At 38.6% G+C, this 27,589-nt stretch overlaps 1 protein-coding gene across 4 annotated transcripts; it reads left to right on the top strand.

Annotated features, from left to right (window-relative positions):
• The first annotated feature begins 2,303 nt into the window (after positions 1-2,303).
• On the top strand, positions 2,304-26,238 carry LOC131237499 (large ribosomal subunit protein bL19c-like). 4 transcript variants are annotated; one of them, XM_058235309.1, is made up of 6 exons: positions 2,304-2,421; positions 2,512-2,574; positions 5,990-6,244; positions 6,324-6,410; positions 6,477-6,610; positions 25,667-26,238. In XM_058235309.1, exons 1-6 carry the CDS (start codon positions 2,389-2,391, stop codon positions 25,767-25,769), a joined length of 675 nt encoding a protein of 224 aa, XP_058091292.1. In that variant the 5' UTR covers positions 2,304-2,388; the 3' UTR covers positions 25,770-26,238. The 4 variants fall into 4 exon arrangements, with proteins under 4 accessions (XP_058091292.1, XP_058091291.1, XP_058091290.1 ...); XM_058235308.1 differs by having other exon boundaries at positions 2,308-2,421; positions 2,501-2,574; XM_058235307.1 differs by having other exon boundaries at positions 2,319-2,421; positions 2,512-2,600.
• Positions 26,239-27,589: the final 1,351 nt, after the last annotated feature.

Genomic DNA, 27,589 nt, shown 5'->3' with positions numbered 1-27,589 from the left:
GGTGTTCTAAGGTCTGGGCTTTTCTATTGGTGACTGGGAGAGAGTTAGGCTCTGGGAGGATATTTGGTATGGAGATTCCTCCCCAAGAGCTTCCTTTCCGTCCCTGGCTAATTCTGTCCAATTAGGGACATCTTAGTTGCTGACTATTTCTCAAGTCTTGGTTAAGGGGTAATGTGGATTCCTCTATTTAGGAGGAATCTTTTGGATTCTGGAATAGATGATTTAGTCATTCTCCTTTCTCGCTAGCAGGTTTTTTGGCTGACTCATGGAGCTGAGGATTCTCTGTTTTGGAGACACGACTGTTTGGGAGTTTAAAGGGTGCGATCCTTTTACAAAATCCTGTCACTGTCGGAGTCTTCTGGTGATTCCTGCCATACTGGTCTGGTCCTACAGAGCTCCTCTGAAGATCACGGTGTTCGCCAGTTTGACAGGGAAGAATTGAGTGCTTACGATAGATAATCTTCATAAAAGAGGCCTCATGTTTCCAAACACATCTGCTTTGCGCCTCTGCCTCGCTGATGCGGAGTCTGTTGATAATTTTTTCCTTAATTGCTCTCTCTTCACCTATTTGGACCAGTTTTTCATCTCTGGTGGAGGTTTCTTGGGTGGTGCCGTACTCTATTGATGACCATTTTCATTCTTGGCATATTACTCTATTGATGACCATTTTCATTCTTGGCATATAGGAGGCGGGGAAAGCTTGGTAAAAAAAGATGGAGGCACGTTTTCTTATCTACCCTATGGGCCATCTATGGAGAAAGAAACAATTGATGTTTCTGCGATAAGTGTGGTTCTTCAGAGTGGGTATTCAATAGGGCTGTCCAGTTTCTTAGTGAGTGGGTCCCTTGAGGTTTTGTTGGGTGGGGTTCCCAACCTTGGGGCTGTTTTGTTCCGTTAGTTTTTTTGCTTTGCTCTTTGTTGTCCTTGTTGTTTTATTTTGGCCGCAGCCTTAACAAAATTTTCATCTCTTAAAAATAGATAAATAAGTAAAAATGATTGGTTTCTCTCTCTACATGTGTCACATCACAATCATTTGTCATTGATGAAATTCGTGATATTATTTTCTGGTTCATTTTTGAATTTCTTCGCATTCCCCATGAAGCCAATGTTCTTGTGAACTTGGCAAAATTGGGAGCACTTGGGGATTCTTTGTTGCTAGGAAAGCATTGCTCACTAGGTAATCTCATGGACTTGGCAAAATTTGCTGTTGTGTTGGCTAGCGCTGCTGTTGGTGTGCTGGGTGGAGACAACACGGGCAAAAGGAGAAAGGAAGGAAGAAAGAAATGAAGGGAAAGAGAAGAAAAGAAATAGAAAGAAGAGAGGGCAAAAGGAGGGGGAAGATGAGGATCTGGAACTTGGATTGTAGATTCAAAGAACCTTCTCTGGTACCTGTAATTAATCACATAGTGAGGGAAGATGAGAAGCTTAAAGGGAGAGGGCTGTGTATAGAATTATAATCTCACACACCCTAATCTTTATTGTAAACCCAAATTAACATAAAGAGAATGGTTTATGTGGGGAACACTAGATAGGAAATGCATGCGCGCGCACACTACAAAAATACCCATATACATCCAAACACTCACACACACACTACTTCTCCAACATTTATAAAATCATTTTTCATTAAAGTAGCATGTCCATGTCTATAGGACCATCAAACCATGTCATCGATATCTTGTACTCCCCCCTCAACTCCTTGACATGTGTTTTGCAGGAAACTGCAGAGGTTATGTGGGACTCTTAGTGGTTCTGACTAGACATGACTTTCTTGCTTTTGAGCATGTCATGTCCATCATTTATTGGATATTGAATATAAGCTCCCATTCCCTGAAGATTGTACTGTTATGGTGTGAAAACAATGTAATGTAGCTGACCTATTGAATCGAAAGTAGTTTTGGTGTTCAATCTACTGTATGGTGTGAAAACAAGTTAGTAATTTTCTTGTATACTAAGTGTGTGTGTGTGTTAGTATTTCTGTTGGTTTGACATTGAAACTTCTCTATGTAGATTTTTTTTTTTTTTTTAAAGGAAAAAAAAAAAATAACTCTATTTAGATTGGAGTTGTGTTGTAGGCTTTTAATGTGATTCAATTTGTTGTTTTATTTTTTGCATTCTCCTTATTGAGTATTCTCCTGCGTTCTGATTTATTCAAGTCCAGTCTTGTTCATTTTTCTTTATACCTTTTTAATATTTTTATAGTCCTTTAATTGACAAAATACTGCTTGGATGTGATGTTTTGCTGTATTTTAATCTCCACAATGTTTACTTAAATTTGAAGTATCATATATTCTTTGCAACATTTGATCAAATACAGGATAATACAATCTTTGTTATTCTGGATGCAGTTCAGTTTTGGAAACATGCGACCCTTTTGCAGAAGCTTTCATGTCATTGAAAGCCTTTTTACCAACTCCAAGAGTAAGATTATGAATTATAAATGTAGAAGTTCCAATCCTAGATTGTTTGCTTTCGAACCTAATGTGCCTATGTTTGGGAGGGGAACTGCAGCAAGCTTTCTTCAACAGCCAGCTAATTACTCACAGGGCAGCCCATTTCCATTGCTACTTAAGTGTACTTCTTCTTCTTCAGCTACATCAGTATGTCTTCGTGCTTAGTAATTTTTATTTTTATTTTTGGTTATTTTTTGCTAAATGTTTCATGCACCTGCCTTTGTTAAGAACGCAATATTATGTGATACCATGCTTCCACATTAACCTGAATGCACAATTGATAGGCTCTTCATGCAGTGGTTTTAAGGTGCACTGCAGTTCATGGTTAGATATTTAATGTTTTATGGACCATGAAATGATTTTCAACACTATTCCATGTTCATTTGTGCCGCCATTTTAACTATTGACAAGAATCTAGATCTTATTAAAACTAACTGCGGATTGAAGGAGATCTCTTGTTGGTTTCTCCCTAAGTAAAACTATTCTGTTCCTTTGTGCCGCCATTTTGACTAGTGGGCCAGTGGCCAGAATCAAGATCTAACTGAAACCAACTGTGGATTGAAGGAGATCTCTTGTGGGTTTCTCCCTAAGCTAAACTATTCTGGGGGCCATGTTTCTCATTTCTCATATCCATAGGCAAAGGAAATTGAAAGTGGACAAACTAGTTAACTATAGCATGGATCATGCTCATATCAACTTGGAATTGCATGTGGCCATTGTAATGCCTCTTTTTTTTTTTTTTTTTTTGTTTTGTAGTGTCAGTGTTTCTTTATGTTTCCTTGTTTACTGATAAAAATCTATGTTAATGCTTTCAAGATCTCCCATGTGCACTATAAGGTGACCTCTATGGTAGGGAACTTTCCAAGCCTGGGTTTTCCGAGTTCCAACTCTTGAGAGTATGGGTGGCAATTATTTGGAGCTGGGCTAGGCCATGCCCTACATGAATTGGCCTGGAAATGTTGGTCTTAGCATGACCTATGGCAACCGCTGGCCTTGGACTCAGGCTCAAGCTTTAGCATCATTAAAAAAGATTTCAAACCTCATGTTGAGTAGACCATGTAACTTGGACATGGATGTGTATTGCTTTTGGACATTGATATGGGGTGTCGGCATTGTGGCTTTTGAAGTCAGATTTGTCAAAATGACATTGCAAATGTTTAATCAGTTAAATATTTTATTCAGTAGTATATTGTAATTCATCATCATCATCATCATCACCATATCATGAGTTGGCCTGGAAATGTTGGTCTTAGCATGACCTATGGCAACCCCTGACCTTGGATTCAGGCTCAAGCTTAGCTTCATTCAAAAAAAATTTCAAACCTCATGTTGAATACACCATGTAACTTGGACATGGATGTGTATTGCATTTGGGCATTGATATGGGGTGTCAACATTGTGGCTTTTAGAAGTCAGATTTGTCAAAATGACATTGCAAATGTTTAATCAATTAAATATTTTATTCAGAAGTATATTGTAATTCATCATCATCATCATCATCATCATCATCATCACCATCATCACCATCTCATGAGTTGGCCTGGAAATGTTGGTCTTAGCATGACCTATGGCGACCCCTGGCCTTGGATTCAGGCGCAAGCTTAACTTCATTCAAAAAATTTTCAGACCTCATGTTTAGTACACCATGTAACTTGGACATGGATGTGTATTGCTTTTGGACATTGATATGGGGTGTCAACATTGTGGCTTTTAGAAGTCAAATTTGTCAAAATGACATTGCAAATGTTTAATCAATTAAATATTTTATCCAGAAGTATATTGTAATTCATCATCATCATCATCGTCGTCGTCAACATATCATAGGCCTGCTTTTCTCATGATAATGACCATGAATAGCATACTGTTACTAGTTGGTTATGTTTAAAATGATCCCAACTATAAATTAATAACAATCATAACCTTAAAATGGAGGGTTTATTTTATTATTTTTATTTTTTACATAACCCCCCCCTTTTTGGCCAATATCCACAAAACCTCCTCCCTTACGGAAAAACCCCTCTCCCCTTTTGCTGTTAGTCATAAAAACACCCCGACATGACTTAATGTCACGAGATGTTAGTGTATTTTTGAAAAGAGGAAAACACCCCAACCGCTTTATGTCAGCATCTATCAGCTGTAGCTACTTTGTAACTATAACCTACAAACTTTAGTTACTTTTGTAATTATAACCCACCAACCATTGGAACTCTTTACCTCCTCTCTACTGCAAACTCTCTTGTCTATCTCCTCTCTCAAACCCCATACCCTATGTCTACCATCCTCTCTACCTGAACCCTACACTTTCTCCCTATCTGTCCAAGCCCCAACACTCACGCCATCGTGCCATAACTCTCTTCACCTAGAAGAAGACAAAGATTACCCCCAACCATGCCATAACCCTCTCCACCTCAGGTTTTGCTGATAACAAAGCAGACGAAGATGAAGACTGAGCCGAAACAGATTTAGAGCAATGAAGCAGAGGAAGATCGAGGGGAAGAGAGTGTACTAAGGGAGAGTAGGTTGAGGACAAGTGAACAGTGGGGCAGAGAAAGGGACAATATCGGGGGAGAGGAAGGAAAGCAGATATTGGGGCAGATAGAGGAAGAGGGACCATAGGGAAAGAGGGGGAGAGAGACTACTGGGGGAAAAGGGTGGTGTTGCAGGAGAGTGATAGGGGAGGAGGGAGCATTGATGACGGAGGCAGCGCTAGAGACTGGGGGAGGGGAAAGGGAAGAGAGGGGTTTAGGACTGATAGGGGTGCTTCTGAGAAAGGAGAGTTGGGAGATTGGATTAAGTTGGGAGGAAGCGCACATCTGGTCCAACCAGTGATGGTGGAAAGTGTTTTGGAGGCGGATCATGGAGTGTCTATTGGGTCTAGGGCTCAGAAGGAGTGTGCAGCCCTGTGGGCTGTGTGAGGGGAAAGGAATGGGAGATGCTTCAACAACATTAATAATGATGTTTCGGTGGTTATTCAAAGGGCAAAATCTCTTGTAGCCGATTGGGCTTCTCATATTTCTAGTTTGAAGGATTGTATATTGCTTTTTTCCATCTTAGGGTTGTAAGCTTTTGGGCGCCAGTTTGGTGCACTCTTAATAAAAATCCCTTTATCTTTAAAGAAATAAAAAAAAGAAGTTGCAAAGAAACCTTAATCATGCTCATGTGAGTTCATTTCGATGCATATGCATGGGTAGAAGGTGCCATTAATTCATCCAAAAATGAGGGAATCTGAAACACAGTGGATTTCACTCTCTAAGCACTTTGATTTCACAAATGTAATATGGAAAGAGTGGGTTCTCTTTAACTGCTGCAATATCAATGGCTCTTAACTTTTGCTTCCTCTAGTTTAAAATTGTAAGGCCTAATTTGTGTTTGTGGAAAATGGAACCTGCATTTAGTGGGCTTTCCAGATCACAAATAAGATATGTGCAGAAGGCCATGAAGATATCTCACACCCATTTTGATTCTTTTAATCCAGATTAGAAGATAAAGGTGCAAGTCTTACATTTGACGTTTCTTTTTTAACTTTTTTTTTTCAGCAAGCGGTAGCTGGTGCTTACAACGAATTTTCAACATCTTATAATGGCAGACCTTTGGTATCATTGTTCTACAAAAGCCCTGGACAGGAGCTATTTCGACCCAATATGTTTGGGTCTTGTGCCCCCATCAGGTTCTTAACAACCATGGGTGATGCCGCGGAACCTGTTGCACAGGACTCTTCTTCAGTTAGCCCTGAGACAGTTCGGCCCATCAAATTCAAAAGGCCCGATAAAACAGCCAGGCACATAATGCAGGCATTCATCATCATATCTCATGAATAAAATTCTTCTTTATTTGATGCCTTCTTTGTTGACTGTGCTATTTTCCTTGTAGATTTTGGACAAGGAAGCAGTGGAGGCAGTAAAGGCAGATAGAGAGATCCCTGACATAAAGCCTGGTTATACTGTCCAGCTTAAAGTGGTAAGTTGCTGTGATTGACTGTGGGTTATGTTTACTGTCTCCTGTTCTGAGTCCTGATATGAACAGGAAGTGCCTGAGAACAAGCGTCGAGTTTCGATTCTGAAAGGCATTGTTATAGCAAGGCGCAATGCTGGTCTGAATACAACATTTAGATTACGGAGGCTGGTAGCAGGTGTTGGAGTGGAATCTGTTTTCCCTTTGTAAGTAACACATCTTGGTTTGCCTTTTATTCTCTTGAAATCATATGGTTATTATTATTATTATGAACCTATATTACTTGGCAAAATAGCCATAGTGACCTGATACACTGGGCATTCGTATAAGCAATGTTTTAAATATCGGCGATATTGGCCGATATATCCCACGATATATCTTGTATCCCACCTGTGCAATACGAAATGCACAGTTAGTGCCGATATATCCCACATGTTCGATCCAGTGAGCATTTTTAATTTCTGATCCCTTTTCTTTGTTGAAATTATGTTAAATCAGTGTCAAATGGTTATAAATTCAGTGGTTCTTCATGTTTTGCATGAAAAATCATAGAGTTGGAGCTTTGATTTCGACATCCATTGGTTCTTCATGTTCTCCATGTTTTTTTTGAAACATGGAGTTGGAGCTTTGATTTCGAAATTCATTGGTTCTTCATGTTCTCCGTGTTTTTTTTTTTGGAAATTTTCCTTAAACCAGCTGTCAATTGAGACTAATTTCGAAGTATTTAGGAGTATTTGATGAAATGATCATCACATACACTCTAGTTTCAAAATTTGAGTGTAGGTGGTCCAATTTGTGAAAAATTGGAGAAAACCCAAAAAATTCCTAATTTCTTCCAAATTATTCACAATTTTGCATTCCAAACATGAAATCAAGCATGTATGAGGGCTGCTCTACTGATTTGTCAAGTCTTTTTCAATTTTCGAAAAATAAAAATCATTTTTAATTAAAAATTATTAAAATATTATTTTTTCGAAATTTCCCTTCAACCAACTATCAATTGAGACTAATTTTGAAGTATTTAGAAGTGTTTGATGAAATGATCATCACATACACTCTAAACGTTATGCATTCAATTTGAATATAGTTGCATTAGTTCAATCAGACAGCGCATATCTTAGGACCCTATACAAAGGAAACCTATTATGTGCACTTCTTTTTGGAAATGTTATGATTTTAAAGTGTGTATTAAAGTTTTTTTTTAATAATCACTGAAATTTCATTGAAAAATTCAACCATTTTCCCCATGTGTTCCCAAAAAGTGTGATAAATTACCCGATATAAATGATATTATGCCGTGTGATAACCGATATGTATCTATATCCAAAGGATGCGATCCGTAACACGATACCGATATTTTGAACACTGCGTATAAGGATATTATAGTTAAAAAAATACATTATGTATGGACCTAAGGACAAAAGGCATGCAAAGGTAGAAAAATAGTAAAATGAATCTTATTCATGATCATGCGTGGAACTTTATCAGGCCGTGAACTGCATTTCCAATGAAATTTTGGCAAGTATGCATCGTCATTGTCCATTTACCCTATTGTTCCTACTGGCTAATGTTTTTTTTTTTTCCTTGCATTTCTTGCTGTTGTGGTTGCTCATGAACATTTCTATTTATTTCCAGGCATTGCCAAATAGTCTTAACATTTTAGGTAACTTATAGAATCAATGTAGTTTGAGATTTTACATATATTTCGCTCTAGCAGTATCCATTCTGGACCAACCTCCTAGATGAATATGATAGAAGCCTTATAGAATGATTTGAATAAAGTGGAGGAAGCTTGAAACACATGCTACTGCCTACTTTTAGGGTATATCTGTATATGAATAGAGGTTTGTTAATTCCACACGTGTGTATTGCTTGGCCCTCACACGTGCCATCGTAAGTGTGTAGAGCATTTGGCTGCCATTTTTTATGATGGATCAATTTATTAAGAATTTGTAAAGTAGGAAAAGCATTGAAAGAAAAGGCTAGTAGGGTTGGACGTCCAACTCTATTGTATTTATTAGACGAAATTTGCAAATTACACAAAATACCCCTAAGTAAAAGGGCAACATTGGAAACAGGAGATAACCTTAAGAAATAATATAAACTAAATAGGCCTTAAGGCCCATAGCCCAAACCAAGGGCCCACGACAGACCCATGTATATTATAACACTCCCCCACAAGCGGAGACATAGATAGCAACCATGCTTAGCTTGTCTTGGGTTCCAACCCATGGCTCAGTGGTAGACAAAGTGCGTTAAACACTAAGGTCATGGGTTTGAGTGCTCACGTGGTGGGTGTGTGTGCATGTGTTAAAAAAAAGTTGCCTAGCTTGCTTTGAATATACCTTCCGTCTTCAATTAAAAGGGCCCCGGTAAAGATATCGGCAAGTTAATTTATATAGACCTGGCAATGGGAGTAGAAATAATGTCGGCAGTAACTTTGTCACGAATAAAATGACAATCAACTTCAATTTGTTTTGTATGCTCACGAAAAAGGGGATTGGAATTGATATGAATTAGAGCCTGATTGTCACAGTACATGGGCACGAGAGTAGTCACTAGAAATCCCAATTCAGCAACAAAGCTTTTCAACCACAAGTTTTACATGCAGTATTCGCCATAGCTCGATATTCAGCCTCAACACTGGATCTTGTAACAATAGTTTGATTCTTAATCTTCTTATAACAAAATTTCTTGGAAAAAAAGTACTGTAGGAGATGATTTGATGACTAGTGTGTAAAAGAGAGGAGAAGAGAGTTTGGGAAAAATGTTGTGCGTAGGCAACATGCCCTCACACACAATGTTTTATTATAATAGAATATATAGTACACTGCAGGAGAAGAAGAGAGTGTGCACATGCATGTAAAACTCCCCCTCAAGTTGGAGCATAGATGTTGGTAATGCCCAACTTGTCACGAACATGATGAAGAGCATCTTGACTTAAAGACTTTGTAAGAACATCAGCAAGCTAATCCCTGAATCGAACAAAAGGAGTGATGATTTCCTTAAAGGCAACTTTTTCTTGAATAAAGTGACAGTCAACCTTAATATGCTTGGTGCACTCATGGAAAACAGGGCTACGAGCAATATGTATGGCCGCTTGGTTGTCGTTATGAAGAGGAATAGGGGCCGAAGGAGAATAGCTAAGTTCTTCAAAAAGGGTGTAAATCCACACCAGCTTACACGTTGCATAAGCCATAGCACGATATGCTGCTTCAGCCATCGAGCAACAAACGGTTGCTTCTTGCTCTTCCATGTGACAAGATTGCCACCTAGGAAGGTACATAAGCCGGATGTAGAGCAACGATCATTGATGCTACCTGCACAGTCGGCATCAGAAGAGCCAGAAAGATGAAGATGACCATGAGACTAAAAGTAGAGGCCAAGGCACGAGGTTGATTTAAGATTTCGGAGTATGCGGTAGGCAGCTGTGAGATGTGAAGAAAGGGGAGCTTGCATGAATTAACTAACAACGCCCACCACAAAGGAGACATCTGGGCGAGTTATAGTCAAGTAAATGAGCCAACCTATAAAGCGTCGATACATCCCAGGATCATAAATGAGAGTACCATCATCTGGCTAAATCTTATGCGAAGCATCCATGAGAGTACTAGCAGGTTTACATCCTAACATACCGGTCTCCGTGAGAAGATCAAGAGCATATTTTTGTTGTGACAAGACCACCCCAAGTGTGGAGCGACCAACCTTAGTTCTCAGGAACTAGCGAAGAGGACTAAGATCCTTGATCTCAAACTTGGTCTCCAGAAATTCTTTGCCCTCTCCTATTTCAATCGAATCATTGCCTGATAATATAATATCATCCACATACACAATGAGAACCATGATGCATGTCGATCGACAACATTAAAAGAGGGAATGGTCGGCATGACTACGAACAAAGCCAAATTTCATGAGCTGATTAAAATTTTTGAACCATGCATGTGAGGATTGTTTGAGTCCATAAAGAGTCTTCTTAAATCGACATATAAGCGTAGGATTGTGGAAAGCAACAAAGCCAGGAGGTTGATGCACGTAGACTTCCTTTGCAAGATCCCCATGAAGAAATGCATTTTTAATATCGAGCTGAAACAAGAGCTGGGATAAATTGACTGACAAGGAGATCATCACACAAATAGAATTAAGCTTAGCCACCGGAGAGAATGTCTCGAAGTAATCTATGCCATGAGTTTGCATGTAGCCTCTAGCAACAAGCCAGGCTTTATAACGATCAGTGGAGCCATCTGGAAGGAACTTGATATGTAAACCCATCAACATTCAACAGGTTTGTGCCTCGAAGGAAGAGGAACTAGCTCCCAAGTATGATTCTTCTCAAGAGCATACGTTTCTTCCATCATCGCCTTCATCCAGTCAGGATTGCAAAGAGCATTTGAGAGAGATCGAGGAATAGTCTGTGACGGAATGGAAGCTGCAAACGACTGAAAGGACGGTGAAAGATGAACATATGAAACAAAATTGCTAATGGGGTGCTGAGTACAAGATCATGACCCTTTGCGCAAGGCAGTGGGGAGATCCAGACTCGATGTAGGAGAATCACCTGAGCCACCATCCAAACTGAGTGCACACTTCATGATAAAACACTTTAAACACATCAAACAGGTCACTCTTAGATTTCGAAAGATAAACCCAAGTCATGTGGGAATAATCATCGATAAAGGTGAGAAAATATTTAAATCCAAAAGTGTAGGTAACTGGGGGTAGTCCCCAGACGTTCGAGTGAACCAGTTTAAAAGGGCGAGGTTTCCTCCCAGAAGAGTTAGGAGAAAATGTAGTGCGATGATATTTAGACAATTCACAAATATCACACTATAAATGTTTAGTGACAGATAAGGAGGGAAACAAAAGTCTCAATTTAGATATAATGATGGATGGCCTAAGCGGTAGTGCCACCATGTCATGGATTCTCGATGTAGAGAAATGGTACTAGAAGCAGCAACATGTGTATCATTGAAAAGATAAACGCCTACTCGCTCTTGCCCCCCACCAATCACTCTCTTCGTCTATAGGTCTTGAAAAAGATAGTGAGAATGGAAGAAGGTAATGGAATAAATCAATGACTTAGTAAGAGAGCTACTGACGGTAAGTTTAATGAAAAACGAGGGACATGCAAGACCGAGGACAATGACAAGGAAGTAGAAAGAGAGATGGAACCAATCCCAGAAATGAGAGTTTGGGTTCTATTTGCGATAGTAACATACTGAGAGGGGTGAGAAGGAGAATAAGAGGAAAAGAGTTGTGACTTACCAGTCATGTGAGAGGATGCTCTGGAGTCTATGACCTAGGAGGTAAGAGGGGAAGACGTAAGAAGAGCGGTACTTGACTGGGCCGAAGCTGCATGAGGAGGCTTAGGAACATCACGAACATGAAGCCGCATGCAGCCCAAGAAATGATAAGATGCTCCTCTGAAGAAGGTTGCTCAATTGCAAGGGTGGGAGGCTGTCCATCAGGAGCAATTGTGGCAGTAATAGTAGCGGCGGCACACATTGGACGACTATGGAGCTGCCAACAATAATCAATAGTGTGATTGGTTCCACTACAATGCGAACAGATGTGGGAACCATCACGTCCTTGTCCTCGTCCACCACGACCACTAAGATTAAGACCACCTTGACCGCGATTTCCTTTGCGGCCTCTACCACGACCACTATAACCAAAACTGCGCACCGAACTCAAAGATGGTGCCCGAAGGCAAGAAAAGAATATCGATCGCCAACAAGGTATGCCGAATGCTCTGGTGGCACAAATGAATGTGAAGGACAAGCGAAGACAGTAGCACACTGGTACATGGCATAGACCATTGTCAACGGGGGGGGGGATGATCCTTCACGACAACTTGACTCCGAACACTGAGGTAATCGGAGTTCAACCTGGATAGGAACTACATGATGCGAGTGTCATTCTGCTGCTTACGTGCATGTTGATGATCATTTTTACATTTGGAAGGAAGAGACTGATATAAGTTCAACTCATCCCACATGCCTCGAAGTGTCGAATAATAATCTTTTAATGATCTCGAGTCTTGTTGGAACCGACCAATTTCTTAAATAAGCTGGAACACCCGTGAAAAATTTTAAGACTCAAAGAACATATCATGAAGTGTATCCCAAATGCTTTCAGCTAAGGATAAAAGCATCACTGAGTGGGTAACTGAAGAATCCATACTATTCAACAACCATACAATAACTTGATAGTTCTCCTTTGTCCAAGACTTGTAGGTGGCATTTGTAGAGCTTGGAGGATCATCCAAAATATATGACAGCTTCTCACGGACTCCCAAGAACACTTTTATATATTGTGCCCATTGAAGATAGTTGTCACCATTCAACTTAATGGGGGTGATTTGCGAGGGGTTGGATTCAGGAGAGCCCATGCCAAGAGATGAGTGCCCTTTAGGGGGGCTCCAAGTAAAAAAAAAAAAAAAAACCTCTTCAACCAACTCTCTTACTCAATCCTTTAAGGGAATGAGAAGCAAACCTCAAACAAACAACAATCCTCCAAAACAACACACAATTCAATCATATCTGACTCAAATAAGCCAAAAATGACTTGGCCACACGTCTGTTTGGGGGTAAAACCCACTCAAACATCAATTTTAGTTGAAAACTCCATGATTAGCTTGGGAGGAAGATTTCGTTCCGTCATGAGAAAAGAAATTGGCGAAAAACTTACTGATTTGAGATAAATCGAAGAAAATCCGATTGGGGGGCTTGATTTTTGAATCTCTCTATTCCAACCAAAACACCACAGAAAATGTCTCAAAAATTCTAAAAAAAATCATGACAAATCCTCTAAAATCAAGGTCTATGAAACCCCAAAACTTTCAACTCAAATGGGGTTCATGCGTCTCTACAATGCTGACGTCAGTCATACGATTGTTGATGTTAGCAAGCTGACGTGTCGCCTTTCAATTGGTATGATGCAGAATGGCCTAATCTACGCTCTGATACTAAGTAGGAGATGATTTGATGACTAGGGTGTGGAGAAGAGTGAGAGAGAAGTAGAGAGTTTGGAGAAAATGTTGTGTGTAGGCAACATGCCCTCACACAATATTTTATTAGAATATAACATATAGTACATTGCAAGAGAAGAAGAAAGTGTGCACATGCACTTACATTAAAAGAGCCACTTAACATACACACTTTACACTAACATTCTCTTGAAATACAATATCCTGTCGTAGAATGATGGTCATTAGGAGATCTTGCCCAGTCTACATCGGGATAACCTTCAAAATTCATATGAAGTATGCGAACATATGCATCTAAATAGAATGTCACGTCCTGGAGAAGACTTGATTTAGCGTAGTATGTGACAAACAACCTATGGATGACTGGAGTGAGGTCTGGCGCATACATAAATTGGCTTACCAGACCGATTGCATGAGATAAGTCATGACGAGTAATAGTTTTTTTTTTTTTTTTGGAAAGATGAATACTTTATTAGGCAGGGCCAAAAGAGAAGAAAACAAGAGGAACAAAAAACACAAAAAACATTAATAGCAAGGAACACAAAAACAAGGCAAATACAACACCCAACCCCAAGGGAGGGAAACCCAAACTATGACTAAGGGGCCTAATCTCTAAACAGACTAAAACCCTAGAAAAAACCAATGTCAAAGCGACACTGGAATCTCAGAAGCAATGATTGTTCCTCTCATACCAAATAGCCCAAAGAATCGCAAAAGGCTCAGTCTCCACCTCTTCTTTCCCAAAAGACCCCCATCCCCCACGTGCCAGGATTGGAAGAGATCCCCAACTGACGAAGGGAACACCTAATCAACTCTCGCTGAGATCAGAAGCCTAGACTAGATTTCCCGCGCAAAGGAGCAATGGATGAATAGGTGAGTGACCGATTCATCTTGGAGACATAAAAGGCACACGTTAGTCAGGGGCGTTCCTCTCATCTACTGTGAGAATGTGGTTCTTTTTAACCAATCAGGTGTTGATACATGCGAGGAACATCAAGAAGCTCCCCATCATCAGCCTAAAGTTTCTTATTAATCTCTAATGGGGAATTAAAGGGTTTGACACCATAATTACCAATTGAAGTCAAAAGATCAAGAGCATATTTTCACTAACACAAAACAATACCCTTCTTTGAACGAGAGACTTCAATGTCAAGAAAATATTTGAGCAATCACAAATCCTTGATGTAAAAAACCTTGCTTAGGTAGAGCCTTTAGTCAGAAATTCCACTAGCATAATCACCTGTAACAATAATATTGCCCGTATACACACTGATAATGATAATGCTTTACATGTGCCGCTTAATGAACACCGAGTGGTTTGACTTGGTACGAGTAAATCTAATACCAATCAAGGCCTTACCAAATTTGTCAAACCAAGCTTCTGGGGGTTGCTTCAAATTATATATTGCTTTTTAAAGATAACATATCTTACCCCCCCCCCCCCCCCCCCAAAAAAAAAAAAAAAAAAAAAAAGAGAAAAAAGAGAAAAAAGAAGAAGAAGAAAAAGAAAGGAGGAAGCATATAAATTTCCTCAATCAAATCACCATTTTAAAAGGTGTTCATAACATTAAACTGGTGCAATGACCAATTTAGACTAATAGTAAGAGAAATAATAACACAAATTGATTTCATCTTAGCAACATGAGCAAATGTTTTAGAATAATGTTAACTATATGTCTGTGTAAAGCCCTTTCTCTACTAGACGGGCTTTATATTAGGGTAGTATTTAAGAGCATATAACTAGCAAAAATTCACCGAAGTCTTCCCAATGGGCAAAGTAGTCATCCCCCATGTATGGTTCTTCTCAAGAGCAACCATCTCCTCCTCCATAGCTTAATGCCATAGAGAAGTGAGAGCCTCTTTATAATTTTTAAGAATAGTAGACAAATACTCAAGAATAGAAGCAAAGAACTTGTGTTCAAGAGACAAGGAATTATGAGAAATAAAGCATTAAATAGGATGAGCAATACACTGTCTTTTAGCCTTTCTAATAACATTAGGTTGATCAAGAGATGCATCTAAATATGGATAAGAATAAACGGGCAAGGGGGTAGGAATACAATTAATGCCTAGATTCAAAGGAGCATTTCCCGTGTTGGTTCTTGGGAAGATTGATTCCTTTCATATACTTTCAAACCGGGTTAAGTCGCCTAAGAATTAAAAACTGCTTTATCTATAACGTCATTGGGTGGAAAACATGCCTTTGGGACAAAAAAACTGGTTGGAGTCAAGAACAGGTATATAGGAAGAACCATTGCTTGTGCTCTTCATGATTTTTTGAAAAATATAGAACATATTCAAAAAAACTTGAATCTAGAGAAATATAATGTTTTTTTACTAACTAGATCAAGACACCCTTTTGGGGAAGCTAATCATCTATAATAATTTTAAAAAAACACAGTTGATAGCCCAATTTAACAATTTATTTTGATGAGTATCCGTATAGAAAGCATAATAAGCACATTAAAGACTCGCAATGGAATATCAGTAGTCAAGTAGAATGCTGAGAAATATTGAATAGGAGACTAACCCTCAGGAACCATAGTAGGTAAATGGTTAATTAAATAACAGGCAGTAAGGACATCATTCAACCAAAGATACTTGGGAACAAACATATTAATGAGACGAGCACGAGTAATTTTGAGAAGATTTTTATTCTTTTTTTTTTGAAAGATGACGAAGATTTTATTAATCAAACAAAACAGAAAGACCACATAGAGAGAGCCGAGCTGCTGAGATAGCAAACTAGCTACAGTCCTATAAAATGAAGATTACAACCCTTTAATTTTTCGACATTAGAAGCCCACTCAACAATTAACCACCTCGCCCTTTGAGCTATGGACTTCGTCGGGTTGGTAACACCACTAAAACATCTCCCGTTCCTTTCTTCCCACATGGACCACCAGACAGCCAGGAGGGACATTCTCCATAAAGCAGTCCTTTGTTTGCCCAATCTTGCTCCATGCCAAGCCTTTAGAAGCTCTCCTGTTGAATAGGGGAAGGACCAGAAGACTTTGAAACAAGTTAGAATTTCTGGCCAAATTTGATTGATAAAAGTACAATGTACAAATAGGTGGTCTACCAATTCTTCTTTTGCCATGCAGCATAGATAGACATTTGTGATAATCATACCCCTTTTATGCAAAATTTCCACTGTGAGAACCTTCTTCTTGCCAACCAACAATCCAAAGGTCGCTATCTTGGGTGGGAGTTGGTATTTCCATACATGATTTGTCAATGCCTCTTCTCTTGTAGAAAGATCCTTACCAATAAATTCGAGAAAGACTTTACTGAGAATTCACTAGATTTATCAATTCTCCAAACTCATTTGTCTGCGCTGGACCGGTCCGGCTGGCAATTATAAATGTGATTAAGAAGGGCCACATTCTTCAACCTCCTCATCCTGAAGATATCTTCTGCATAGAGGATTCCACACAACTTCTCCCCCAACTATAGAGTAACATCCAACTATGCAATGGACTGATTTGGGGTGTGACGGAAGATACTCTGGAAGTCCTCTTTCAATGCTACATCTCCCACCCAAATGTCTTCCCAAAAGCGAGTGTTTTCGCCATTCCCTATTGCAATACCAATTCCTTTAAGAACCTCCTCCTTTATGGATACCACACCTCTCCAAAGAGCTGATGCTCTATCATTGGAAAAGTCCTTGGTCCACCAACCTCCCTCTCAGCGACCATACTTGCTTTTGACAATCATATTCCAAAGAGTTCCATTCTCGGTCCCTAGCCTCCAAGTCCACTTGCCTAACAGAGCCCAATTCATACTTTTGAGATCTTTTACGCTTGCCCCACCTTCTTGGACATGCTTGCACACCTTCCAATTGACCAAGTGAAATTTCTTCTATTCCATCCCTTGCCATAGGAAGTCACGTCTTAACTTTTCTAGTGTTGCCACTATCGAAGCCGGGCATTTGAACACTGACATGAAGTATAGAGGGAGATTCGAAAGCATTGCCTTTATTAGAGTGATACGGTTGCCCGGGGATAACTATCTACATTTCCATCTTGCTAGGTACATCTCGAACATCTCAATAACCTTATTCCATAAAGACTTCGGGGGCTTCCCAATACACAATGGAAGGCCAACGAATGTAGTCGGGAGACGTCCCACTAAACAAGAAAAATATTCAGCGAATTTCCCCATCTCGTCTTCCTCTATATTTGGAGAAGATATTTATTCTTTCTTTCAGTAATACCAAAATGAGAAAAATATTCTTGTGCATTATCAGTATGAAGGGTTCTAATATTTATATTAAACTGATTTTTAACCCAAGCACGAAACACTTTGAAGATTGAATCAACCCCATCTTTATTTTTCATCAAATAAATTCATGTCATACGAGAAACATCGTCAGTGAAGGAGAAAGTATTTAAATCCATCTGAGTTAATTGGAATTGGCCCCCATATATTAGAATGAACCAACAAAAAAAAAGAAAAAGAAAAAAAGAAGACTTTTTCCCCCATAGAGAGATCAACAGACCCATGATGTTTCACCGAAACACTGGCTCCACATTGAAATTTCTTGATATCATTAGACTCAATTGACCGGCGCAATAAAGACTAGGACTGAATTAGAAGGATAACCAAAATGACAATTTCAAAGATAAAGATCCTCATTTTTTTTAATGGTAAAACACTCACTAAATCGACTTGAAGAATTCTAATGAAGAATGTATAACCCATCATTCTTAAGTCCACTACCAAGTAGCTGCTTCATCTTCAGATCCCGAAATGCACAATGATCAGGAAAAAAAATGTCATGCTACAATTTAGATCCTTTGCAATCTAACTCATGGATTATTAGAAGCAATGTTAGGGGTTAATAAGACAGAAGACAAGGAAAACCATGGTGAAGCTGAAACAATATCCTTTCCCTTAATAGGTGTCAAGGTACCATCTGTTAACTTCACATGACCTAAATGAGCATATGAGGTAAACAAAGAAAAAGAAATAATTGTACGTATCATATGATCAGTAGCCCCTAAATCAATTATCCAAGGACTGGACTCATAAGCAGTGCAAAGTGCAGTAAATGTATTACCTTTTTTAGCCAAAGATGTAGATGGAGAGGTCTTATTCTGGGTAGTGTCCCTTATTAAAGCATCATAGTCATTTTGTAAGAGACAGAACATATCTCTAGCTGGTTGAACCACGGGCGACTTTGTCAATGGAGCCATTTCCCCAACAGTATCGGAAAGTCTTATCATCTGTAGTGGCTGAATTAGCAAAATGGCCTCAAGGTTGTCTATCATGAAGTGCCCAACAACAATCAACAATATGACCATATCAACCACAGAATATACAAACGGTCTGCACCATGACCACAACCACGACCATACCCACGTCCTGCATCTTGACCTCCTTGTCCAATAGCTCTACCTCGTCTAGTACTAGCATTATCAAACTTTCTAAACTTGGTCACAAGAACAAATTCCTCAACAACTGCAGGTCCCATAGCTGCACAATGCCTCTCATCTCTTAAGAGCAAAGCATAAACCCTATTTAGGGAAGGTAGGGTAGGTGAACTAGGAACCTGAGCCCGCACAGGTTCAAAATCATAACTAAGACCTGTTAACAACTCAAATATCCTCATTTTCTCAATACTTGATTTATATCTTTGCATCAGTGGTACGAGTAAATTAGAGATCATCGAGGAAAGATAATTTCTGCCACAAACCATGCATCTTAGCATAATAATTAGAAACTGAACACTCTTTGTCTTAAAGTCCCAATCTCTTGGTAACTATTATAAATCCGAGCCGTATTGTTCTGATCTGCAGACAATTCATAAGCAGTCAACCAAATCTCTCAAACAATAGATAATAAGAAAAAGGCCTTTATTAACCTCTGGTTCCATTGAATTTGGAAGTCAGGACATGGTGAGCAGGTTATTTGATTTCCAATCTCCATAAGAAGAATTTGACATAGTAGGTTCTAGTAGATCACCATCTATATAACCTAACTTCTTCTGTATTCCTTCAATAAACATCTCAACTGCTTCCGACCATCGAAGATAATTACTAGACTTAAAGTTTATGGGTTGTAATCTACAACCCACGATTTTCAGAATGAGCAATAAATCTCTCCATCTTAGAGTTGATTGAATCAATTGTCTCAAACCTTCATGAAGAGGCCATGTTGAATCCACATAATATTGATCAAAACAAAGGTCAAAATAATAGTTAAATCCCAAGTCACGAAAAACCAAGAAGAGGGGCAAGATCGTATGGCTGGATTAACAAAGCTTAAAGATAAGGATTACCGTACACAGACTTTAATCAATCTGGACATTAAGGTCGTCCAAACAACAATTTACATTTAAAAAAAAAATAAAATAAGAAGAAAACTTTCATTGCAAACAGATCTCAGCAATTCTGGAGGAAAAACTGCCTAAAAAGTCTGGTGAACACCAACTTCCAGCAAAAGACTGCAACTGCAAACCAATTTCTAACAAAAAACTGAAAAAGTAAAATAAAATCAGAACCTTGCCTGAAGAAAATTGTCCAGTAAAATCTTGTACAATGAAATAGATAGACCCTCTGTTTTAATATCGGCTTTAACTATCCGCTTTGAATTGGTGGACTCTGGAACATGAGAAATTTGAACTGATAGAGAATCCACCACATCTGCACATCTGCTACTTCTAACTGATTAGCATATATCCATGGCAATGATTGCAGAATCGATTATATCGGCCAATATTATCGGTGTCGCAGGTCAGCGATATGAACTGACATGGAGTCTCAGTTTTCCTTAGTATCAGGCAAAATATCGCATTGCATCACAATGTATTGTTTGGTGTCGCATGTATCATGAGATATTGCCAATATCTCGCACTTTTTCCTTTAGAAAAGTTACTTGGTTTCAACGATACTTGTCGATATTGATAGTTATTGTCGACATCGACAAGAATCACAACCAATCTTCGAAAAAAAATCCTCAAAACTTCATTTTTTTCATCATTTCCCATTATTTTTCTCTAATCTAAACACATTGTGGGTGGATTTTGGTCCATCCTTTGCGATATTTGGAGAGAAAAATATAGATTTCAAATCAGAATCAAGATTTTTGCGGATTTGGGGCCTGTTTTTATTCGATGAGTGATTTTGCATTGCCATCCATATTTTTGTTTAAATCATATAAAATCAGTGCCACAATGTTAGAAATTCTTGATTCTTCATGTTTTGCATGGAAAATCAAGAATTTGAACATTTGATTACGAGATTTGAGGGTTGGTGGTCTGATTCTGATTTGAGGGAAATTGAAAAAATTTGAAAATTTCCCAATTTCTCCCAAATCGGTTGCAATCTTACACTCTAAATATGAAATAAAAAATGTATGAGTCTTCATCCCATACCAATTCATGAAGTTTTTGTGATTTTTCAAAAAAAAAAAAATATTTTTAATTTTTTTTTTCTTTTTCGAAATTTCACTTCTATCAGCTGTCAATTGGGTCCAATTTAACAGTACGTAGAAGTGTTTGATGAAATCATCATCACATACACTCTAATTTCGAATTTTGAGGGTAGGTGGTCCAAAATTTCTTTTGTATTAGTGGTGTATTGACTGCATTTTTAGAGCATTTAAGAGTGGTTGATGATTTTTTATTATAATATAATTATAAATGTTATGAATTCACTTTGAATATAGTTGTATCAGTTCAATGAGACAGTACATAGCTTAAGACCCTATACAAAGGAAACCTATTGTGTGCACTTTTTTGTGATGTTATGATTTAAAAGTGTATATTAATGTCTTTTGTAACAATCCCTGAAGTTTCATTGAAAAATTCAACTGATTTCCCAATGTTTCCCCACATTTCTCAAAAAGTGTGATACATTACCTGATACAAACGATTTATCCTATACGATAACCGATACGTATCCCTATCCCAAGGGTGCAATATGTATGGAATAATGATAGGGCAAAACACTGATCCATGGCAGTTGCCGGTCTCTCAACCAATTGATTACCAGATTCGAGTAACTTTTGACAATCAGAAGGGATAAGGAGGGCATTGCCGCGAGCTTAACCCGCTGAAGAACAGCAACCGCTTTTCCCACGGTTCACTTGCAGTGTCCCACCAGGCTTGAGATATCCATAATGGGCTTACCCAAGCTATCCAAAACCACACGGCTGATGCCTGCAGGTCCTGGGTCCCCCAATACCTGCATCTGGTCATCAATTAGGTGGGATTCACCGTGTCAATACTGTAGACCACGAATCATGCCGGTCCAATTATCAGGCAGGGCACAACGCATGAAATAATACTTGGCTAAGCTTACCATTTATCTGTTTCCCACTCAACCTGATTCTTGTGCAAGGATGTATATATGGTGGCGCCCACTTGTTAGATGGGTTGGATCCATTGTTCAAAGTATCCCTGATATTATCGAAATATCTCCGATATTATCCTTATCTCCAACTCAACGATACCGATAATGCTATTAGCGATATCGATAACACTGGTAGTATCATAAATTCTAGGTATTAGTGATGCATTGCTAAGTATTGCCAATGTATCAATATCACCAATATTTTTGACTGTGTAAATTTTAGGTGTCGCTTGTATTGCCAATGTATCGCCAATATTTTTTACCGTGTAATTTCCGAGTGCCACTTTTATTACTAGTGTATCGGCGATATTTCAATAATATCGCCATAAATCCATTTATTAAAAAAAAAAAATCATTTCAAATTTCTTTAGGGGCACATGGTTGTATGCAGTGTTAGATTTGTCAATGATAATATTGATAATATCATGATATTATCGTTATCGCGACATGGGCGATATCGAGACCCCAATCTTTCATTTCCTTTCCAATTGTCAAGGATTTCGCGGAGAAATATCTTGTTGTCAATATTCTGAAATATTGATGGATGTTGAGATGGAAGGTTGGATAGATGGTTAGATGGATGAGATGGGATGGATGAGATGGTTGAACTGATTTCCTACGACAACACATGCTTTTAGGCCCCCGTTAAATGGAGACTTATTATGTATGCATCCTTTTTGCAAATTTTTGGTTCCTAAATATGCAAATGTGTATTTTAGCATCTCTTGAAGTTTCATTGAAAAATTCCACCACTTTCCCCATGTTTCCCTACATTTCCGGTTATCGGCGATATTATCAAAAATATCGATATTGTTTCCATATCACTGGTCAACAAAACTTGTAACGATACCGATACTTCGAATGCTGGTTGAATCTACATGGTGGCAACCTGATTCATAAAGCCATAGCTAGTAAAAGTGATTCATGTCTCTTCGTCTTACGCAATTTCAAAGCTCTTGGCAGGGGATGTCATCTTCCTCCTGTAATCTTGTTGCGTTTGCAATAGAATTCTTCTCTTGTATTTGTAACATACAAGGTATGTCAAATGTTTGCAACATTTATGTCTCCAAACATGCAAGTTGCATACCGATATTTTTACTGCACACCATCTTTTGTTTAGCTAAGATACCCAGATACTTGAATATGCTTGTATCATGTTGAGCACAACAAATATAGTACTAATACCCCATATGCATTGGACTTTTAAATATAATTCATGTGAATCCTATTGTAATTGGTTTGTTGTTTTTTGAATCCCAAAAACTTTCTTGTATTATGGTCATATTTCCAACTGTATAAATTCTGTAAGCATTAACATGTGAGGTTAGCATGCTAGAATGGGTTGACTGTTAAAGAAACTCAACATGAATAGCATGTTATGAATGGGATGCTTGTGGTATCCCTGTCTGGGATTTTGAGAAACCTGAGCTGTAACTGTTTCCTATATCCATCTTTAGCCAGTATCCATATCTAGTTACCACCAGATAATTAGAATGCAAAATGAAAACCCAATACTTTTTTTTTTCCATACATGGTACTATTGTCAACATGATCTACATTCTGGGTCGATGCATTCCAGCGTCAATTTCATGCACTAATCAATATTTGTTTCATTAAGCGCCTGTTATTCACCTAGGGTTTATTTTCTATTACAGTATTTTGGTTGGATTAGTGAAAATGTTTGGACATTACACAATGCAATGGGTGTTAACCTAATTCGTAATTGACATGCTAAAAGAAAAGGTGCAAATCATGGAGTTCCTCTTGAGTTAGTGTTTATGTAGCAGATCTTATTCCGTTTAAAGATAACATATTTTAAGACTTGCACTTAATGCATTTTACAAACAACTACTCTATTTGCAAGTTAGGTTATCATTTGTGAGTGTTGAAATTGTGTCCTTTCTTTCGGTCTTTCTTACTTTTGTTCTTTTTTTTTTTTTTTTTTTTTTTTTTTTTTACACACGCACGCCGTGGGATTTCACCACTGATGGGTACTCGAACCCTTGACCCGGTGTTGAAACTCCCGGGAGTCTACCACCCGGGTAAGAGTAAGGGCCCCCTTTTGTTCTTTTTTTCTTTTTCTTTTTTTAAAAGTAGGGCATATGGTACAGTGGGAGTTTGAATAGACACTGCCAATATGGCCTTGGTCATGAGCACAGTTCCCACTAGAAGTAAATCTTAAAATAAACTTCTCATGGGCTTACAGATTGTTTGGCTAGGGTTGGGACTTTAAGGTTAGGTCTGGACAATGTTCAACTTTTGGTTGAGCCTAGAAAGGCAATTAGGCTAACCTGCTCATGTGGACCCTAGCACTATTCTTGGCGTAAGACTCCTATGATAGTTCATCCTTCTCGCACATGCATTCCTATACAGCTATCCAGACCATCCAAATTGTGGCAAAAATTATGATTGAAGCATATCTTTAAAGCAATGACACAATCCTAACCATTCTATTAATGGTTATCAAATGATTGATTAAAAGTGAAATTAGTCGATGGTCCAAATTCCAACAACAAAACCAGATGGTTATTCTCATCTTCTCACTGTAATTTTCGGGTCATGCTCCATCCACAATCAGCAATCTGGACCCTGGACTGCTGTACAGCTACGCCTTGTGTGCGGCTCAAGAGTCACTACCATTTCTAAATGGTGGTGCATTATCATAGGGTCTAGCACATTCTTCATTAAGGAATCTGATCTATTTCTTCCAATCATTTATAGAAATGTCTTCATCTTCTCTTAAAGAGAAATGCTCCAGTGCTGTCAGAGCACTATAAGTTATAGTGCTTCTTGTTGCACCTGTTGCTTGGACAGTCCAATTGATCAATCTGAACTGTCTATCAAGACTGGATTATCTTTTGTGGGCTAGCATGCAAAAATCACACTGATTGGATAATCCAATCTATCCCTGGTTTGTCCTTATCTGTAACCATCCTTATTTTTGAGCCATGGTTGGGATTGTTAGAATCTGAAGCAACCAACAAATAGATTAATGAAACTGTTGATAGGACCTGTTTTTAGATGATCTCGACCGTCCAAATTAAAGGCTTATGATAAAAAAAGGTACAATTGTCAGGTTAGTCCAATATTTGCATGATACCACCAGTGTTTGTCAGGTTAGTCCAATATTTGTATGATACCACCAGTGTTTTAAATAGCTCGCGCTATGTAGCGTGTAGCTTACGCTATGGAGCATAGCTTAGCCTTAACGCTACATATCTCATGAAAATAGCTTGAGTCGCATGTAGCCTACACATAATAATTTGCATATGCTACATGCTCTATAGCCTTACTATACGCCATGTAGCTCACATTACAAGCTATTTTTCACCACAACATTAAAATCAATTAATATTTTTAATGATTTGTTATATTTTTCTATTTTCAATAAAAAATAATTAATATTTTCAATGCTTTTGGCAAAATAAGATAACATCATTAAATCAATTCTGTTGCTCTTTCTTTAACTTTATACTTAAATCATTCCCTTTTCCTACTACTTCCACTTGTGTTTGGTTGCACCAAAATCAAGAAACTTAAATCATTCCCTTTTCCTACTACTTCCACTTGCGTTTGGTTGCACCAAAATCAAGAAATTTTATTAAATTTCATTATTAATCAATCCAATTTGGTACAGTATATCATGAAATTGGTGTAACCAAGTGCAGCCTTGATTAAAAATCTAGTGGTGTGTAGGTTATGCCTCACTCTTCCAAGGGGTGAATGCTACATTTCATACCATTCACTATTTCAAATGCTAGGTACCACACCAAAAATAAATAAATTTTGTTGGACGTGTACAATCTAGATCAAGCAATTGGATTATCTGAATGTCAGAATGCTACTAGGAGCAATGCATCTTATAAAGTTTTACTATTTATTTTTGGTTTATCTCTGATTTCTCACTGCAACTGTTGTAGATACTCTCCCAACATAAAGGAATTCAAAGTGCTGGACAAGAAGGAAGTCAGGAAGGCAAAGCTGTATTACCTTAGGGACAGAATGAATGCTCTCAGGAAGTAAGGGCTGTACAAGTGAGACTCTCCCCCTGATTTTTCTTCCCAATGGATTTGATTGAATCAATTTCCATATTTTATTCGAATGCATCAGCTGATGCTTTTGCACACAAGATGTCTAGGGAAATGGTACCTGGATCCACAGATACCTAACATATGGTTTCATCGGATTGCATCTAGATTTTGGGTCTGATTAAGAATCCAGATCCTAAGTTGGATCGGATTCCTGTCAATTTTGGGTAATAAAAATCTCTAAATCTGTTCACAGATGTTGGTTCTGATCTAATCAGGTCTATATGTGGGTGCAATGCTTCAAATCTGATTAGAAATATGGTCAGATACCTGAATCCACCATATGTGTACACGTTTTATTTTTATTTTTAATTTCATTATTTATTTTATTACGTTGGTATTTTAGAAACTTGCTGCAAGCATGCTTCTAGTGCACATATGAATCTGAATCTGGTTATTAGACATGATTCCAGACCGACTTCGAAATCCTGTTCCAAATTCTAATTCATGGTAGAAGCATAACCAACTGGATCTGGATGTGGTGACCGTATCCGAACCCGGCCGGACCTGATTCTGATTATTTTCTTTGGGTTTCAACATGGGTAAGTTTTTGATATGGGTGAGCCAGTGTCCAACCTGTTTTTTTGACAACCATACTTTGGTTGATGCTAAAAATGAGTTGATCCCATTTTAGTTAGGGTGTGTGCTTGAGTGGTACCAATACCACTGTAAGCATACAGTGGTACCAGAGATGTGGGGTCCATGTGATGTATGAAGTCCGTCCAACCTGTCCATCAGATGCATCACTCCATATGACCTCAAAAGGAAGTCTGATCCAATGCTCAAGTGGGCCACAACAGAGGGAACAATGTGAGAGGGATGCCCACCCAAGCCGCCTGGTTTTCAACCTGACCATTCATCCAGACTAGATCCCAAGCAGTGGGAGGAGAAATCTCTGACTGTGTTGTCTGTTGAAGAATTAGCCGGCGACTCATAGGCAGTGGCTTGGTCAAGTGAAGAGCCATAGGGGAAGCCAATTGTCACTACTTATGGACTCGAACCTGAATGATCTGTCCATGACAAGGATGAAGCTTTGGCAAAACTAAATAGAGGTCCGAACCGGCTAATGGTGAAGAATCAGTGGATGAATTGTAGTTAGGGTTGAAATGGCAGTGGTTTGGATTTAATATACACAAATTGGTGAGCCCTCCATTTAAATCAAGGGTGGACGTCCCCTCACAACTTGTGTGCATCACCAGCGCATCCCTTTTAGTTAACAGTAATTATGTATTAGAGATCCTGATCTCTAAATAAATAATTACTGTTAACAAGAAAGTGTTCTCTGTTAGATATGAACATCTCTAATACGTAATTATTGTTAACTAAAATGAGAACAGCTAATTTTTCAGTGTGTACCAAATGGGCCGTCGGGATCGGGACTGGCACGGTCAATCTGTCGGTGCCCCGGACTTGGAAATAGCAGATGATGCAGCTGATTGAGGTTGCAAGTGCAATCCAAAATGGTGGGATAAGGCTGAATGAAGAGCCATGTCCAATAATACCCATTTATTAAATGGCATCAATTCTTTTGCTGACTGGACCATCAATGGATCTGGCCCACCCAGCGGATGATCTGGGCCTGGACCCATGTGCGATCGTGGATAGGATTTGGATCCAGGCCTTAGGATCCATTTTCTAACGTGGTGGGATTTCTGTTTCATAGCAGGTCTGCTGAAATCTGAACCGTTTTGATGGACCTGGTCCAACTCGGATCCGAATATGGACTCAGATTTTTGGGTATAAAGTTGAAAATCC

Source organism: Magnolia sinica, chromosome 2 (assembly GCF_029962835.1).
Source record: "Magnolia sinica isolate HGM2019 chromosome 2, MsV1, whole genome shotgun sequence".
NCBI lineage: Eukaryota > Viridiplantae > Streptophyta > Magnoliopsida > Magnoliales > Magnoliaceae > Magnolia > Magnolia sinica.
This window is presented reverse-complemented; position numbering and strand designations above follow the sequence as displayed.